Genomic DNA, 17306 nt, shown 5'->3' with positions numbered 1-17306 from the left:
CAGGAGAGGACTCTTTAAAGTAGAGACACTACATACTGATATACACCTGAACATCAGCAGGAGAGGACTCTTTAAAGTAGAGACACTACATACTGATATACACCTGAACATCAGCAGGAGAGGACTCTTTAAAGTAGAGACACTACATACTGATATACACCTGAACATCAGCAGGAGGGGACTCTTTAAGTAGAGACACTACATACTGATATACACCTGAACATCAGAAGGGAGAGGACTCTTTAAAGTAGAGACACTACATACTGATATACACCTGAACATCAGCAGGAGAGGACTCTTTAAAGTAGAGACACTACATACTGATATACACCTGAACATCAGCAGGAGAGGACTCTTTAAAGTAGAGACTCTACATACTGATATACACCTGAACATCAGCAGGAGAGGACTCTTTAAAGTAGAGAAACTACATACTGATATACACCTGAACATCAGCAGGAGAGGACTCTTTAAAGTAGAAACACTACATACTGATATACACCTGAACATCAGCAGGAGAGGACTCTTTAAAGTAGAACACTACATACTGATATACACCTGAACACAGCAGGAGAGGACTCTTTAAAGTAGAGACACTACATACTGATCTACACCTGAACATCAGCAGGAGAGGACTCTTTAAAGTAGAGACACTACATACTGATATACACCGGACATCAGCAGGAGAGGACTCTCTAAAGTAGAGACACTACATACTGATATACACCTGAACATCAGCAGGAGAGGACTCTTTAAAGTAGCAAACACTACATACTGATATACACCTGAAACATCAGCAGGAGAGGGACTCTTTAAAGTAGAGACACTACATACTGATATACACCTGAACATCAGCAGGAGAGGACTCTTTAAAGTAGAGACACTACATACTGATATACACCTGAACATCACCAGGAGAGGACTCTTTAAAGTAGAAACACTACATACTGATATACACCTGAACACCAGCAGGAGAGGACTCTTAAAGTAGAGACACTACATACTGATATACACCTGAACACCAGCAGGAGAGGACTCTTTAAAGTAGAGACATACATACTGATATACACCTGAACATCAGCAGGAGAGGACTCTTTAAAGTAGAGACACTACATACTGATATACACCTGAACATCAGCAGGAGAGGACTCTTTAAAGTAGAGACACTACATACTGATATACACCTGAACATCAGCAGGAGAGGACTCTTTAAAGTAGAGACACTACATACTGATATACACCTGAACATCAGCAGGAGAGGACTCTTTAAAGTAGAGACACTACATACTGATATACACCTGATCATCAGCAGGAGAGGACTCTTTAAAGTAGAGACACTACATACTGATATACACCTGAACATCAGCAGGAGAGGACTCTTTAAAGTAGAAACACTACATACTGATAATACACCTGAACATCAGCAGGAGAGGACTCTTTAAAGTAGAAACACTACATACTGATATTACACCTGAACACCAGCAGGAGAGGACTCTTTAAAGTAGAGACTCTACATACTGATATACACCTGACACATCAGCAGAATAGGGCCCTGTAATAGAAATGAAAGACTGTCTTCACAGTATCAGATGGTCTCATTGTAACGTCCCTCTCCTCTCCAGGTGAGGTGGAGCTGGAGGAATATTACCCCCGCCTTCCTGGACATGGTGCGCAGCCTGCTGGATGGAAACCTGGACTCCACTCAGTATGAGGACACGCTGAGGTGAGATGTTCACCATCCACGCCTACATCGGATTCACCATCGACAAGGTCATCCACAACATCATCCGCCAGGTGAGTTAACTGAGCACAGATACTGACAACATTCACTGATACCAACGAAGGCTGCAAGGTACCACTGGTGCAGGATGGAGTCCTTAACTGGTGTTAGCATTATAGCCATTCCAATGGTTTTCTGAATTTTTTTTTGGTCCTGAAATAAGGTCTGTGGTTAACACAAGCTGAAGAAATTTAAAAATAGTTTTCATGACATAAATGTGTCATTAAATACTCCACTGGTGAATTCAAAAAACCGCGGTTGCTAACAAGTGTCTAAAATGAGACGACTAAACATCATCACGCCCAACATTAGCCGCCTTTAGCTTAGCGGTGGTGACGTGAAGTCATGCGACTGTGCTGTAGTTCCTTTATAGCCCAACATTAGCCACATTAAGCTTAACGGTGGTGACGTGAAGTCATGTGACCGTGCTGTAGTTCCTTTATAGCCCAGCATTAGCCACCTTTAGCTTAGCGGTGGTGAAGTCATGTGACCGTGCTGTAGTTCCTTTATAGCCCAACATTAGCCACCTTTAGCTTAGCGGTGGTGACGTGTTGTCATGTGACCGTGCTGTAGTTCCTTTATAGCCCAACATTAGCCTCCTTTAGCTTAGCGGTGGGGACGTGAAGTCATGTGACCGTGCTGTAGTTCCTTTATAGCCCAACATTAGCCTCCTTTAGCTTAGCGGTGGTGACGTGAAGTCATGTGACCGTGCTGTAGTTCCTTTATAGCCCAACATTAGCCTCCTTTAGCTTAGCGGTGGGGACGTGAAGTCATGTGACCGTGCTGTAGTTCCTTTATAGCCCAACATTAGCCTCCTTTAGCTTAGCGGTGGTGACGTGTTGTCATATGACCGTGCTGTAGTTCCTTTATAGCCCAACATTAGCCTCCTTTAGCTTAGCGGTGGTGACGTGAAGTCATGTGGGCTCTGTTCTTGGTCCCCTCCTCTTCTCCCTGTACACAAACTCGCTCGGATCAGTCATTAGCCCGCATGGTTTTTCTTACCACTGCTACGCTGATGACACCCAATTAATTCTGTCCTTTCCCCGCTCAGAGACCCAGGTCGTCGCACGCATCTCTGCTTGTCTAGCTGACATCTCTCAGTGGATGTCTGCTCATCACCTCAAACTCAACCTTGACAAGACTGAGCTGCTCTTCCTTCCGGGAAAAGATTGTCCCACTCTTGACCTAACAATCAACATCAGCACCTCAGTTGTTTCCCCGACTCAGACTGCAAGGAATCTGGGTGTGACCCTAGATAACAACCTGTCCTTCACTGCAAACATCGCTGCTACAACCCGTTGCTGCAGATACACGCTTTACAACATCAGGAAGATACGTCCCCAGCTGACTCAGAAAGCGACTCAGTTTCTGGTCCAGGCTCTCGTCATCTCACGGCCTAGACTACTGCAACTCCCTCCTGGCTGGTCTACCTGCATGTGCCATCCGACCTCTGCAGCTCATCCAGAATGCAGCGGCTCGTCTGGTCTTCAACCTTCCTAAATGTTCCCACACCACTCCGCTCCTCCGCTCCCTTCACTGGCTTCCGGTAACTGCTAGAATCCACTTCAAGACACTGGTACTTGCGTACCATGCTGCGAATGGATCTGGCCCTTCCTACATCCAGGACATGGTTAAACCGTACACCCCAGAACGTGCACTACGCTCTGCATCAGCCAAACGACTCGTTGCGCCCTCGCTGCGAAGGGGACCCAAGTTCCCATCAGCAAAAACACGTGGGTTTGCTGTCCTGGCTCCAAGATGGTGGAATGAGCTCCCCATTGACATCAGGACGGCAGATAGCTTACACATCTTCCGGCGCAAACTGAAAACTCATCTCTTTCGACTCCACTTCGAGCGATAGAATTATTAACAAAGCACTTATATACTAATAAAGGACTGGCTTATCTAAAGCCAGTTGAGTAGCACTTGAAATGTTTTTGCTCTATGAAACCTGATGTACTTATATGATTCTGTTTTCTTCAAGTTTGTATTTTGTTGGTCGAACGCACTTATTGTAAGTCGCTTTGGATAAAAGCGTCAGCTAAATGCAATGTAATGTAATGTTGATTTTAAAGAATTCAAAGCTATAAATAAACAGCAACAGGCTCTTTAACCAAGGCAGCCTAACATGTAAACTAGTTGTTCACACTAATCCTAATATTATCACTTAATATTAGCATTTTGTTGAACGAACGCACTTATTGTAAGTCGCTTTGGATAAAAGCATCAGCTAAATGCAATGCAATGTAATGTAATGTGATGTGACCGTGCTGTCGTTCCTTTATAGCCCAACATTAGCCTCCTTTAGCTTAGCGGTGGTGACGTGAAGTCATGTGACCGTGCTGTAGTTCCTTATAGCCCAACATTAGCCACCTTTAGCTTAGCGGTGGTGACGTCATGTGACCGTGCTGTAGTTCTTTTATAGCCCAACATTAGCCGCCTTTAGCTTAGCGGTGGTGACGTGAAGTCATGTGACCGTGCTGTAGTTCTTTTATAGCCCAACATTAGCCTCCTTTAGCTTAGCGGTGGTGACGTGAAGTCATGTGACCGTGCTGTAGTTCTTTTATAGCCCAACATTAGCCTCCTTTAGCTTAGCGGTGGTGACGTCATGTGACCGTGCTGTAGTTCAGAAATCATTAAGTGGTGTTAATATGTGAATAATTTCCTGACATAATCGAAAATCACATGGAGAAAATCCCATTGGACCACGGAGATGCTGCCTTCAGGGTCCAACCGAGAAATGCCTGCAACACTCTAAAGCAGTTCTATCAAATGTTGATGATTCATTCATCCCTAACCCCAGTGTCTCTCCGTCCTCAGCTGCAGCACCTGGTGAGCGACGAGGTGTGTCTACAGGTGGTGGATGTTTACCTGGCGGAGAGGAAAAGGGGGGCAGCGGGGGGGAACCTGTCCTCGCAGTGCGTTCGCTCAGCCTGGGAGACCAGCTACCAGTGGAAGGCTGAGAGAGTCATGGCGGAGGAGAACTGCTTCAAGGTGAGTCACGCTGCTGCTGGAGGAAGTCCCGTTCGCTTTGAGGCGTTTCTGGCGTTTCGAGGGGAAATGTACATTTGTTACAGAAAAGAGCCAAAGAGTGTTACCTCACTGCATGAGTGTAATCTAGCATATTTATCATCCACAAACAATTTGACCAAAGCTTTTTATTTTTAGATTTCAGAAGCTTATTCTCCTGGTTTTGTTCTGCTGTTGTAAGTTGATTTTTCTTTTGTGATTTAAATCTTTATTGTCACATTATACATGGCAATAACATGCTGGTGACAACAACATTTTAATATTGTAACAAAAGGCAATACAAAATAAAAGGTTAGGGATATGTCGTCATGTTATTATATTCTTGAAGATACATGTATCTATTAGCTATTGTTCCAGTCTCATGTCTTTCTGTTCAGTTGTTTTTCTTGCAATCTCAATTTATAAGTCAGTTTTTCCAACAAAAGTATTTCTTCCATATTGTTGTTGTTGTAAGTTAATTTAAATCTGTTTCTCTGTTCAGGTGATGTTTCTCCAGAACACGGGTCAGGTGACGATGACGGTCGAGCTGCTGGACACCGAGGAGGCTCAGGCCGACGACCCGTTAGACGTACAGGTAAACACACACACTGACACACACACACTGACACTGACACACACACTGACACACGCACTGAAACACACACACACACTGACACACACACTGACACACACACACTGACACACACACACACACACACTGACACACACACACTGACATACACACACTGACACACACACACACACACACACACTGACACACGCACTGAAACACACACACACACTGACACACACACTGACATACACACTGACACACACACACACTGACACACACACACTGACACACACACTGAAACACACACACCACACACACTGACACACACACTGACACACACACTGACACACACACACACTGACACACACACCGACACACACACTGACACACACACACACTGACACACACACTGACACACACACACTGACACACACTGAAACACACACACACACTGACACACACTGAAACACACACACACACACTGACACACACTGAAACACACACACACACTGACACACACTGAAACACACACACTAAAACACACACACACTAAAACACACACACACATACATACACACACACACTGACACATACACACACACACACAAACACACACACACACACTGAAACACACCCTGACACACACACACACACACACTGACACACAGACACACACACACACACACACACACACTGAAACACACACTGACACACACATACTCTCATCCACACACTGAAACACACTGAAACACACACTGAAACACACACTGACACACACACTGACACACACACTGACACACACACTGACACACACACTGAAACACACACACACACACACTGAAACACACACACACAGAAACACACACTGAAACACACACTGACACACACACTGAAACACACACTGAAACACACACTGAAACACACACACACTCTCACCCACACACACTCTGAAACACACACACTCTCACACACACAAACACACACACACACACTGACACACACACTGACACACACACACACTCTCACACACAGACACACACTGACACACACACACACACTGACACACACACTCACACTGACACACACACACACACTGACACACACACACACACTGACACACACATACGCACACACACACACACACACACACTGACACACACACACACTGACACACACACTGAAACACACACTGAAACACACACTGACACACACACACACTGACACACACACTGACACACACAAACACACACACACACACACACTGACACACACACACTCTCACACACACACTGACACACACACACACTGACACACACACACACTGACACACACAAACACACACACACACTGACACACACACACACTGAAACACACACTGACACACACACACACACTGAAACACACACTGACACACACACACACACTGAAACACACACTGACACACACACACACTGAAACACACACTTTCTAAATAAAGGGTCACATGTATTAATGTGAGTGTGTGTGTCCTCAGTGCCTGTCGAGCTACATGGAGCAGTTTGTAGGAACGGAGTCCAGTCTGTGCTCTCATGAGGGATACTTCTTCAAACCTGTGTTCCTGCCCAGGTACAACACTCGTCTCATGTTAACATGTGCATGATCAAATACTACAGCTCATGTCTTTAGGCGATAATACGCCACTGAGTTTCCTGTTATCTGCACAGAGGTTATTGAACGTTCAATGTCTGATGGTGGTGTTATCCAGTAGTAGTAGTTTAATTTATCCCAACATCAAGTTTTTAACAATCCAAAATATCTATAAAACCCAATTGTATGAAATAATAAGAGACAGTAAATAGATCCCTCACATTCATTACATAACAGTACACGTTGAAAGCAAATAATAAACTAATACAACTACTACTGTTAACTGTGGGAGGCTGTGGCTCAGTGGATGGTGCGCTGATCTTCGAATCAGAGGGTAGCAAGTTGGAGTCCCACTGCAGTCAGCATGTCGTTGTGTCCCTGAAGACTCTTCACCCCAAAGTGCTCCTGTGGGGATTGTCCACAGTATTGAGTATGTTAGTCGCTTTGGATACAAGCGTCTAACAAGTGACATGTCATGTACTGTTAACATTACCTGAGTTAGCAGAGATATGCTCCCCCTTGTGGTCACTGAGTGTATGTTCAAATGGAGGTATTGCAAATGTTAGATATTAAAAACACTGCATTTGATGATGAGTTAAACCAAAATCAGCCCTCATTAAGAACATGGAGTTAAATTAAAAACCTATTTTTGACAAAGGGCTGATGTGTGTGTGATTCACTGAAATACCACAGATCTTATAATTTAAATGTGTCGGTGTTAATCTAAAACACATGGAATTTGCACATTGTAAGAAGCATGTTAAAAAAATCTATTTCTTATACACTTGCATTGATTTGATTAAGGGACAGTTGAGCCATCATGAATCCTACGTTCAGTGTTCTCAACAAATATAAAAATGAATATTCAAAAAGTATTCTACAGTAAATAAACAGGTGTTTTCATGGGCTGCGTTCCAATAGTCCGTTTAGCTTAGGAACCTTCCTCACGGAGTGAAATGACCCGGAAGTCCCTCACTGGCAGCCATGATAAGTGCCGTTCCAATTCTCCAAATGAAAGGAAAGGAGGTTTCAAACTTCCTTTATAACCTCCTTTAGCTTAGGAACCACTGGACCTCCCTCACCGAAAGGAGAGGAGAAAATGCTGCCCCACAATGCATTGCAGCCGCAGCATTTGCCGTCACTCAACAGTCGGCCGTTCACGGAAACAACCGATTATGACGGAGAAATGATATCATGAAAGTTACGGTGCTTATTAAGCTTTTTAAAACGTATGTGGTAAGTTGCCAAAGTGCTTTGTTTTGAACGTTCATCAGTATTATAATCAAAAAGAGAAATATGAACGTTAGTTTTTACTGAAATGATCAAATAAAGTCAACCTCTCACAGTCTTTACTGAGCTGTGTGGAGTTTGTTCAACTTTTAAAAGATGTTTGAATGGTGATATACACAGTGATAGATGTTAAGGACTAACGTTTATAATAAATACATCTGTATTGATTTATCTTTCCATCAATCATACGTATTGGGATCATTTGTATTAACGTGGACCGGAGGGAGAGGGAGACGAGCAGAAGCTTCACTTTCCTTTTTTATTTCAATTCCAGCTTTGGTCCTGAAGAATCTGTTTCTCTGTTGTCCACGTTCATAAAGCATAAAGCAACAGCGTCAGAGCACAGAGTCTCTAGATGAGTTCACAGGAGTCCCTCGTTCTTATTGAACATCCATGTTGTAGTCCGCTGTATAGAGAACTGTAGTTTCCATAGTTTCCCCACAGCAGCAGACGCTCATTCAGGACGTCCGCTGGCGCATCAGAAACACGTCGGATTCTCTAAAGTACCGCAGTCTCTTCTCCTAAGTCCTTTTGAATTCTCCTATCCACTATCCCTTAACCCCGTGACGTTTCACTCAGAGGTCAAGGAATAGGAGATAGGAGGTGATTTTTGGACTATTCGACTGCTGCCCTGGTGTTTTTAATTGACCGGACTTCTTTCTGCGGATTGATACGACTGCATATAGTCCCTTTTATCCTCCTTAGCAACAGTCTGCTATCATTTGCAAATAATAACAGACCTCTGGAATCTCCGAACTGACCAATCAGAATTGAGTAATCAAGCCAGCTTTTATTTTTTGTAATTAAAATCTGTATTGTCACATCATACGTGGCAATAACATGCTGGTTACAACAGCATACAATCATGTAACAAAAGGCCAGACAAGGCAATGCAAAATAAAAATTAAATAAAAGAGTTATATCTTCATGTAGTAGATGTACTCTTGAAGATATATGTATCTATTAGCTATTGTTCCAGTCTAATGTCTTTGTTTTCAGTCTTGTATAGAGTCCATTTTTCCCACTTCCTGTTGAGTTGTGTTTCTTGCAATCTCAAATCAACCCAGCTTTTAACACATTTAATTTCTCTCTTCTCAGGAATCTGCGGCGTTTCCGGCGCTGGCAGGTGCGTCAGGTGGAGGCGATGCGCTGCCGGAGGGAATGGCACCGGCAGCTCGGAGTGGAGAACGCCGGCAGCCTGGACTGCCGCTTCAAACTCAACACTCACAAGATGGTGTTCGTCATGAACTCCGAGGACTACATGTACCGCAGGGGGGCGCTGGTCAAGGCCCGCAAGGTATGAGGACTTTAGTTTAATAACTACGAATGTGTACTTCATCTGCTTTTTAATCCCGTTTGTCCTGGTGGTCATCATTTGGTTATTTTTCAAAATCTTTTTATTTGTTTTTTTGCAGACATGGCACTTTCAGCACATTATACAAAGTACAGGACACTTTGTCTGTTAACCTCTTAAGCCCCACGGACCCGGTTCCGGGGCCGAAATCGCGTCATTTGCAGGAAACAACATCTAAGGAACCTTAATATTTAATAAACTATTAATATTTTACATCCATATAACGGGAAAAAAACTCATTTAACTGATCTTTTTCATTTTTTTCTCTAAAAAAAAACACACAATGTTAACAGTGAGCCTCTGAATTAGCCCCGAGCGAAAAATGCTAACCTATTACTGCACCGAAAATCACTCCTAGCTCCCTTATCACTTATCCTAGCTGCACATCCAACACATGATCGTAAAGACACAGAATCTAACGGTGCCCACCTCAACACTGAAAGATACAAACTCGCGACGTTATCAACAAAAACGTACATCAAAACAAGTGGCGCTAGGTAGCCCACAACGCTAACATGGCTTACCTTGGTCTTTGTCTGGTCAAAACTGGTCTTCAATGGCATTAAAACGATAACAACGATGCTATAGTTAATCCATAGGTTAATCCAATGTGGCTGTGTCCCCTTTGAAATGTTCTGATAATCTATCAGCAATAAAACTGCAATTCCGTTTTAAAATATCAGAGCAGGCCATTCCTACGCTCTGTAGCTTCATTGAATGCGAAAAGACGTAACCTTTTTTTTTAACATGAGTGTGTGCGGGACGATTCCCCTTCAATTCTATTGGCTCTAACGGTCAGGAAGAGATGTCACATGTCAAAATCCAGCAGGGCGGCCAGAGATATGGAAAATCCACCCAAATGGCCCCAGAAGAGGTTTTTTTGCTAAATCTGTCTAAAAAGGTCAAATATCACTTGTTTTGCATCAATCTTGATACAGGGTAATTATTATCTGTTGTACTTTGGATTCCTAACGCTTTTAGTCTACTAACCCATCATCCAAGGTTAGTTTCACTATAAGTACAAAATATCTTTTGGACGGACACTATAATTTACAGTTTTTTCTATGTTCAATCTGAATTTTCTTTAAAATAAAAAACATCTATATTGATTCTGACTTTTCTACATCCAACTCACAGGTTTATCATTACTTTGAGAAAAAAGATTATTAATTTAACCCTTTTAGAAGGGAAGATATGGTCATTTTGTTCTGGGAATGTCATTTTCGAGCCTGAAACAGGAAATAAAAATACCCATCCCCTATCCCCACCCCATTAGGTCATGGTCACAGAAAAAATTATAATAATACAAATAAATAAAATGATAACTCATCACAAAGTCACAGGTAACAGGAATACCAAAATTCACATTGAGTCGAATAATAAGGGATCCTTTTAGCCAGAATCTTAGCTTCTCAAATCATTTGTTTTTAATGACAATTATTTGAGAGCGTACCAACGTTAACATATCACTTTTTATTTGGGCAAAGGAAATCTTATTTGATTGACAAAAAAAAAGTGCATTTTCTGCTATTTTTATTTTAATAGTTGCTAATTATTTTCCTACAATTCGACTGATCACACAGCTGTTTGAACACTTCCTACCTGTTGGATCCTCTTCAACACTTTCTCCTTTTTCTCTTATTTTTGATTTTTCGGGGACGTTTTGTTTTGACTGGTTGTTTTTTTGGGAAGATTTTGACTGAAGAAAATGTTCCTTTAAAAAAAAAATGTAATACATTTTTGCAGTTAACTATCATCAAAGTTGCCAATTATTATCCTGTGATTTAACTTATCCTTACAGCTCTATTTGCACACTTTCTACCTCTTATCCCCTTCTCCCTTTCCTCTTATTTGGGATTTTTTTGGGGAGGTTTCTTTTCAGATTTTGGCAAAAAAAAAGTGGAAAATAAAATTAGATTTAAAAAAAAATACCTCCAATCAATAACCATAAGTCTTGTTCTATTGATCTCCACTGCAGCTCTTCAAAGGTTCAAAGGGCTTTGTTGTCATATCCAATGCAATGAAAAACATCCCAGGCTCCTCCAGGAATGAAACCTAAATATATATATATAAGACATAACACAAATAAAAAACAATAAAAATAGCGCAAGACTAACGAGCAGGAGAAGTTAAATACACGCCAGTAAAATAGAAAATAAAATACTGCTTATTGTAATAATAGATACATTTGTGAGATGCCGACAGATGACACTTTCTCCTCTTCCTCCACAGTCGCAGCACAGAGTGGCAGCCAATCAGCACGACCGCTTCGACAAGTGGCACCAGGGCTGGCTGGCCAATCACGTGACGGCGCCGGCGGATCGGGTCGTGCAGAACTGGCTTCTGGGAGAAGAGACGGACGACATGATCCCCTGCAAGACCACCTGCCTGCAGACCAAGCTGAAGGGCCAAGCTGTGAACAGATACCAGGTTCATTACAGCGGTAGCAAAGCCCCCGCCTCCCCGTAGACTCACACACACTCACTAACACACTTACACACACACACACACGTAAATGCATGGACGTACAGGACATTCACACACTAAACAGACAGTTCTCTCTAAGAAAATAACGGGACAAACACAGACAGTGAAGTAATCACGGAGAGTGGACTCGGCCCTGTTTACGGCACGAGTCGGCACAAAATGGCGACCTTCATAATCCTCCTCATCGTCCGGCTTCTCTGGCGGCACTCAAAGTTGACGGACACACAGACGAGAAGTTATGAAATCATGAAATCATTGAAATTTGTTTCAGAAAATGTGAATGTCTGTTTCTTTTTTCTCCTTTTGTTTTGTTTTATTTTTTTAAAGTCGTGTAGTTTTTAGCTTCTAAAGCCGGAGAGCCTTCTGTGTGTGGGTTGGTTGGTTAATGCGTGTTTATATGGAGAGATAATGGTAAACGTGTGTATGTGTGTGCTGCTCTCTTCCTCTGTCTGTTTGTATGCCCAGTACAGGCTCTACAACTCTAGTAATTGCATTATTACTGTACTGTATGTGCATATATATATATATAACAGGGATCCTGTATTTTTATATATGCATCTACACATCTTAAGATCACGTGGTTCTTTACAGTGTTTGCTGTCAGCCAACTCTTGATGTTTTGCATTCTTTTTGTTTTCCTTTTTTGTGTTGTAGCTAAACAAGTTATCACCAAGGCAACAAGGAGTCCTTAAAATGATTGGTTTAATATGGACGACGCAGTCAAATTATGTATCATGTTCATGATACTCAATGTTTACTTTGTATTGTCTTTTTTTTGCATACTGACATTGAAAATAAAAGCAAAATATCAGTGTTAAAATAGAATGTATAACATTTATCCTGTATCAGTTATCATGAAATAAACAACCTGGTTGTGACCTTCTTAGACGTCGACTGGCAGGACCTTTGTTTGTTGGCGTGAGAAAGATTTAATGTACAAATGCAAAACTTTTCACTTTTCAGGGGGTCCGCGGGGTCTTACAAAGTATTACAAGTTGATAAATCAATTTAGCGAAAATGAAGGCTATTAAAAAGTATTAAACGGCATTTTCCAAGGTATCACATTTTGTATCTTGTTTTCAATAAGTATATAAATGGTCCAAAGAGGTTGTGTTCTACAGTCTGCCTGAATGTAATCATGGCGTAGGTGTGTAGTGTGATTCTGTGTAGTTTATTGATGGCATCCCGTTGGGTTTGACGTCATCTGAACAGGACATCGCACGCTCACTGCTTGATAGCGCGAAGGTCCGTTTACGCCGGTTGTTAAACAACATCGTTATGGGGAAATGCAAGTCTGCGTCCAAATGGTTGGAAGATAAGGAGGAAGGACAATCAATACTGTATATAGTCAATGTGAGGTAAAGTGTGTCGCCAAGGTAACCGGTTAGAACTCCAAGTGGAGATGAGGTCTTAAAATGTGTGGAAAGGGTCCAAAAATACCGTAAATTCCAAAAATACTTAAGGGGGACCTATCATGGAAAATGCACTTTTGTATGTCTTTTATACATGAATATGTGACCCCGGCAGTGTTATAGTCAAGTCACCAATTCACGAGTCCAAGTCACTCTCGAGTCACCACTCTTCAAGTCCGAGTCACCAAGGGAGAGTCGTAGTCGAGTCCAAGTCTGAGTCACCCAAGGAGTGTCCGAGTCGAGTCCGAGTCATCATTACCTGTGTTCGAGTCCAAGTCCGAGTCACCAAGGATTGTCCGAGTCATCATTACCTGTGTTCGAGTCCAAGTCCGAGTCACCCAAGAAGAGTCCAAGTCCGAGTCACAGGTCTTCATGTATTAATCTTTGTGGATATATGTGTTGAAATGTAGCTGCTCCTCTACATTGCTTTTATCCTGTCACGCTATACTAATCTGTCGATTGAACTACTGTGACGTGACGCTACAATTCTTGTAATAGGTACTATACAAATATAAAGCTTATTACTAATATTATTATTATTATATATAAATAAACTATATTTAAAATGAGTTACCTTTTAGAGAAGTGATTATATTTGTATGCCAATATTTTCCTATGGTAAAGTTTTCGTTTTGCATTTTTATTTTGATAGTAATAAGATCGGGACTCTTATTTTGAAGGAACTTTTACCGGTCAAATCGGTTTACTAATAAAGATTTAGCCCCAGAAAGCACATGGCTACTTAGCATGCAAAATGACGTCATTCTGCATGTTAAGTAGCCATGTGCTTTCGTGTTATCGGCTGAATCTTTATTTATTGATTAGATCACGTTACTCTGATCCTTAGAGTAATGTGTTACGGAGCCTTCTCTTCAATATTGTTTCCACATAACGAGCATTTTGCGCTGCTCTTTTCCAATGTGGAAGCAGAATGTGTGAAAGCATACAGCACGATGCGGGGGGTGTCTCTTGACTGGAATAGCGGGCCCAGTATGTGAATTCACCTCGCAGGTGCACACGCCAGGATAGAGGACTCCAGAGAAAACTTCCGAGTCCGAGTCCAAGTCATCGTGCGCGAGAATTCACGAGTCCAAGTCCGAGTCGCGTCAATCAGTGTGTGAGTCCGAGTCGAGTCCCGAAAATCGGCACTCGAGTCCGAGTCCAGGACTCGAGTACTCCATCTCTGGTCCCAGGTGTGTCAGGGAACTCACCAAGTGTCAGAAAACACAACCCTCTCTCTTTTCCTCCATACCCAGATCTCTAAAAACGGGGCTGCAACGGAGCTGATACAGACGGGGTGCTCCGCCTATATGGGCAACTCTCCACCTATCAGGGGAATGGGGGGTTGGGCCACGGCCATTGCCGCTCGAAAGCGCTGGAGACGCTGTAGTACATATGCCAGGCCTGTAAGTGGCACTGTAGTCTGCCACAAAAGCAGTGAAGAAGACTTCTCACAGAATCAGCCCTTGCAAAAACAGGGCTGGAAAAGAGCAAATAGAGCGAAATGAGGCATGGCTAAAACGCATGATCTGTTTGGTATTTAGAAAAAAAAACTTCACAGACATGTTTTATATAGGTATGGCCCTACAATATATTATTCAAATATAGCATGATAGGTACACTTTAAAGTTCCAAAAATACCGCAAATGGTTGGAAGATAAGGAGGAAGGACAATCAATACTAGTCAATGTGAGGTAAAGTGTGTCGCCAATGTAACCGGTTAGAACTCGAAGTGGCGATGAGGTCTTAAAATGTATGGAAAGGGTCTTAAAAAATGTCTTAAAAGGTATTACATTTGACTTCAGGATTCCTGCATAGACCCTGTACAAACACCCGGGTTCAAATTATTATATTAACTGACCATATTTCGTTTTTGGATTGTTGAATGAACAAAACAATAGAAAACATTTTTTCCGTAATATTTTTCCCAATTTTCCAATATGTTTTCTATAATTTCCAAACTTTAGTGTCGTTGAAAAAGTCAGTGTAGTGCATCATAAATAAAAAACATTAACAGTATGCCAAAGAAAATTACATAACATACAATTACCTTTTGTATAAAAAGATATAACTTTTATGGCATACTAAACAATGATAAAACAAAAAAGTATATTTATATAATTTTTAATTGTATTTTTTTGATGTGATTGTTAAGGAATAATTTGCTTAGGTATTCAACCTTCGACCCAGTTCATAATTTTCTCCTCTCACTGTCTCCTTTCCCGTGGCATAAGTCGACGGCCTTGGGTATTGCTGCTATCTCTCTTAAGGGGGAGGAGCTTGGGTATTGCTGCTATCTCTCTTAAGGGGGAGGAGCTTGGGTATTGCTGCTATCTCTCTGAAGGGGGAGGAGCTTGGGTATTGCTACTATCTCTCTGAAGGGGGAGGAGCTTGGGTATTGCTGCTATCTCTCTGAAGGGGGAGGAGCTTGGGTATTGCTGCTATCTCTCTGAAGGGGGAGGAGCTTGGGTATTGCTGCTATCTCTCTGAAGGGGGAGGAGCTTGGGTATTGCTGCTATCTCTCTGAAGGGGGAGGAGCTTGGGTATTGCTGCTATCTCTCTGAAGGGGGAGGAGCTTGGGTATTGCTGCTATCTCTCTGAAGGGGGAGGAGCTTGGGTATTGCTGCTATCTCTCTGAAGGGGGAGGAGCTTGGGTATTGCTGCTATCTCTCTTAAGGGGGAGGAGCTTGGGTATTGCTGCTATCTCTCTGAAGGGGGAGGAGCTTGGGTATTGCTGCTATCTCTCTGAAGGGGGAGGAGCTTGGGTATTGCTGCTATCTCTTTGAAGGGGGAGGAGCTTGGGTATTGCTGCTATCTCTCTGAAGGGGGAGGAGCTTGGGTATTGCTGCTATCTCTTTGAAGGGGGAGGAGCTTGGGTATTGCTGCTATCTCTCTGAAGGAGGAGCAGCTTGGGCGCATTGTTGTTGCCAGTCTGTGACAGAGCACAAGCCGCCATGAGGTAGTTTACTGTTCAGGGACGAAGGTTCCCTGGCACACATTCTTTCCTATGGACGAGAGCTCTAGTTAGATTCAGGGTCCAGGGTCTCGCTGATGAAGAATGTTGATTATTACACTCTGAAATAATTAAAACCTCGAGCTGCAGAAAGAGTTCTTCAGAATTGGTTTGGCAACCGCTGTGTCAACTCGTGACACACCACCTGTCTCGTCAATTCTCCGGCCGAAGCTCCAAATAAACCGTCAGTGTTTGCCATCAAAGCTCCAGCTCTCCTCGTGTCTCTCTGAGTCCTGACTCTACATTGCTACAGAACTTTCCCCCACAGTGATTATTATTATATTATTATATATACTGTTTTATGTTTTAGAAAACTGAATATATTTAGTTTTTGGATTGTTTAATGAACAAAACAGACTTTTCTCCCAATTTTTCAAATATTTTCTCTATAATTTCCAAACTTTAGTGTCATTGAAAAAGTGGAAGTGTAATACTTAAAAAAATTGTAAAAAACATAAGCAGTATGCCAAAGAAAATAATATACAATTACCTTTTGTATACAAATATATAACTTTTATGAGATACTGAACGATAAAACAAAAAAAAGTATATATTTATATAATTTTTTATTGTGTTTTTTTTTAAATGGCAATTTCATTTGGACTTTGACAGTTTAAGAACATATAATACTTTGACATTTGTATATATTATTTTGTATGGCATACCATACTCAATGTTATGACATTTAATGATATGCTTTAATATGACTTAGTCATGACTTTTGTGTAAGAGAAGCAGAAAAAACGAGTCGAGAGACAGAG

The 17306-nt window shown here is 42.0% G+C and overlaps 1 protein-coding gene across 1 annotated transcript; it reads left to right on the top strand.

Annotated features, from left to right (window-relative positions):
* Positions 1-1648: 1648 nt before the first annotated feature.
* LOC117534044 (paired amphipathic helix protein Sin3b-like) lies at positions 1649-13014 on the top strand (the record flags this gene model as incomplete). Its single annotated transcript, XM_034198071.1, is given in 6 exon segments — positions 1649-1794; positions 4601-4774; positions 5292-5384; positions 6877-6968; positions 9378-9576; positions 11866-13014. Coding segments are annotated over 6 exon segments (861 nt in total). The 3' UTR covers positions 12103-13014.
* Between the last annotated feature and the right edge of the window lie 4292 nt (positions 13015-17306).

Source organism: Gymnodraco acuticeps, unplaced genomic scaffold (assembly GCF_902827175.1).
Source record: "Gymnodraco acuticeps unplaced genomic scaffold, fGymAcu1.1, whole genome shotgun sequence".
Classification (NCBI taxonomy): Eukaryota; Metazoa; Chordata; class Actinopteri; order Perciformes; family Bathydraconidae; genus Gymnodraco; species Gymnodraco acuticeps.
This window is presented reverse-complemented; position numbering and strand designations above follow the sequence as displayed.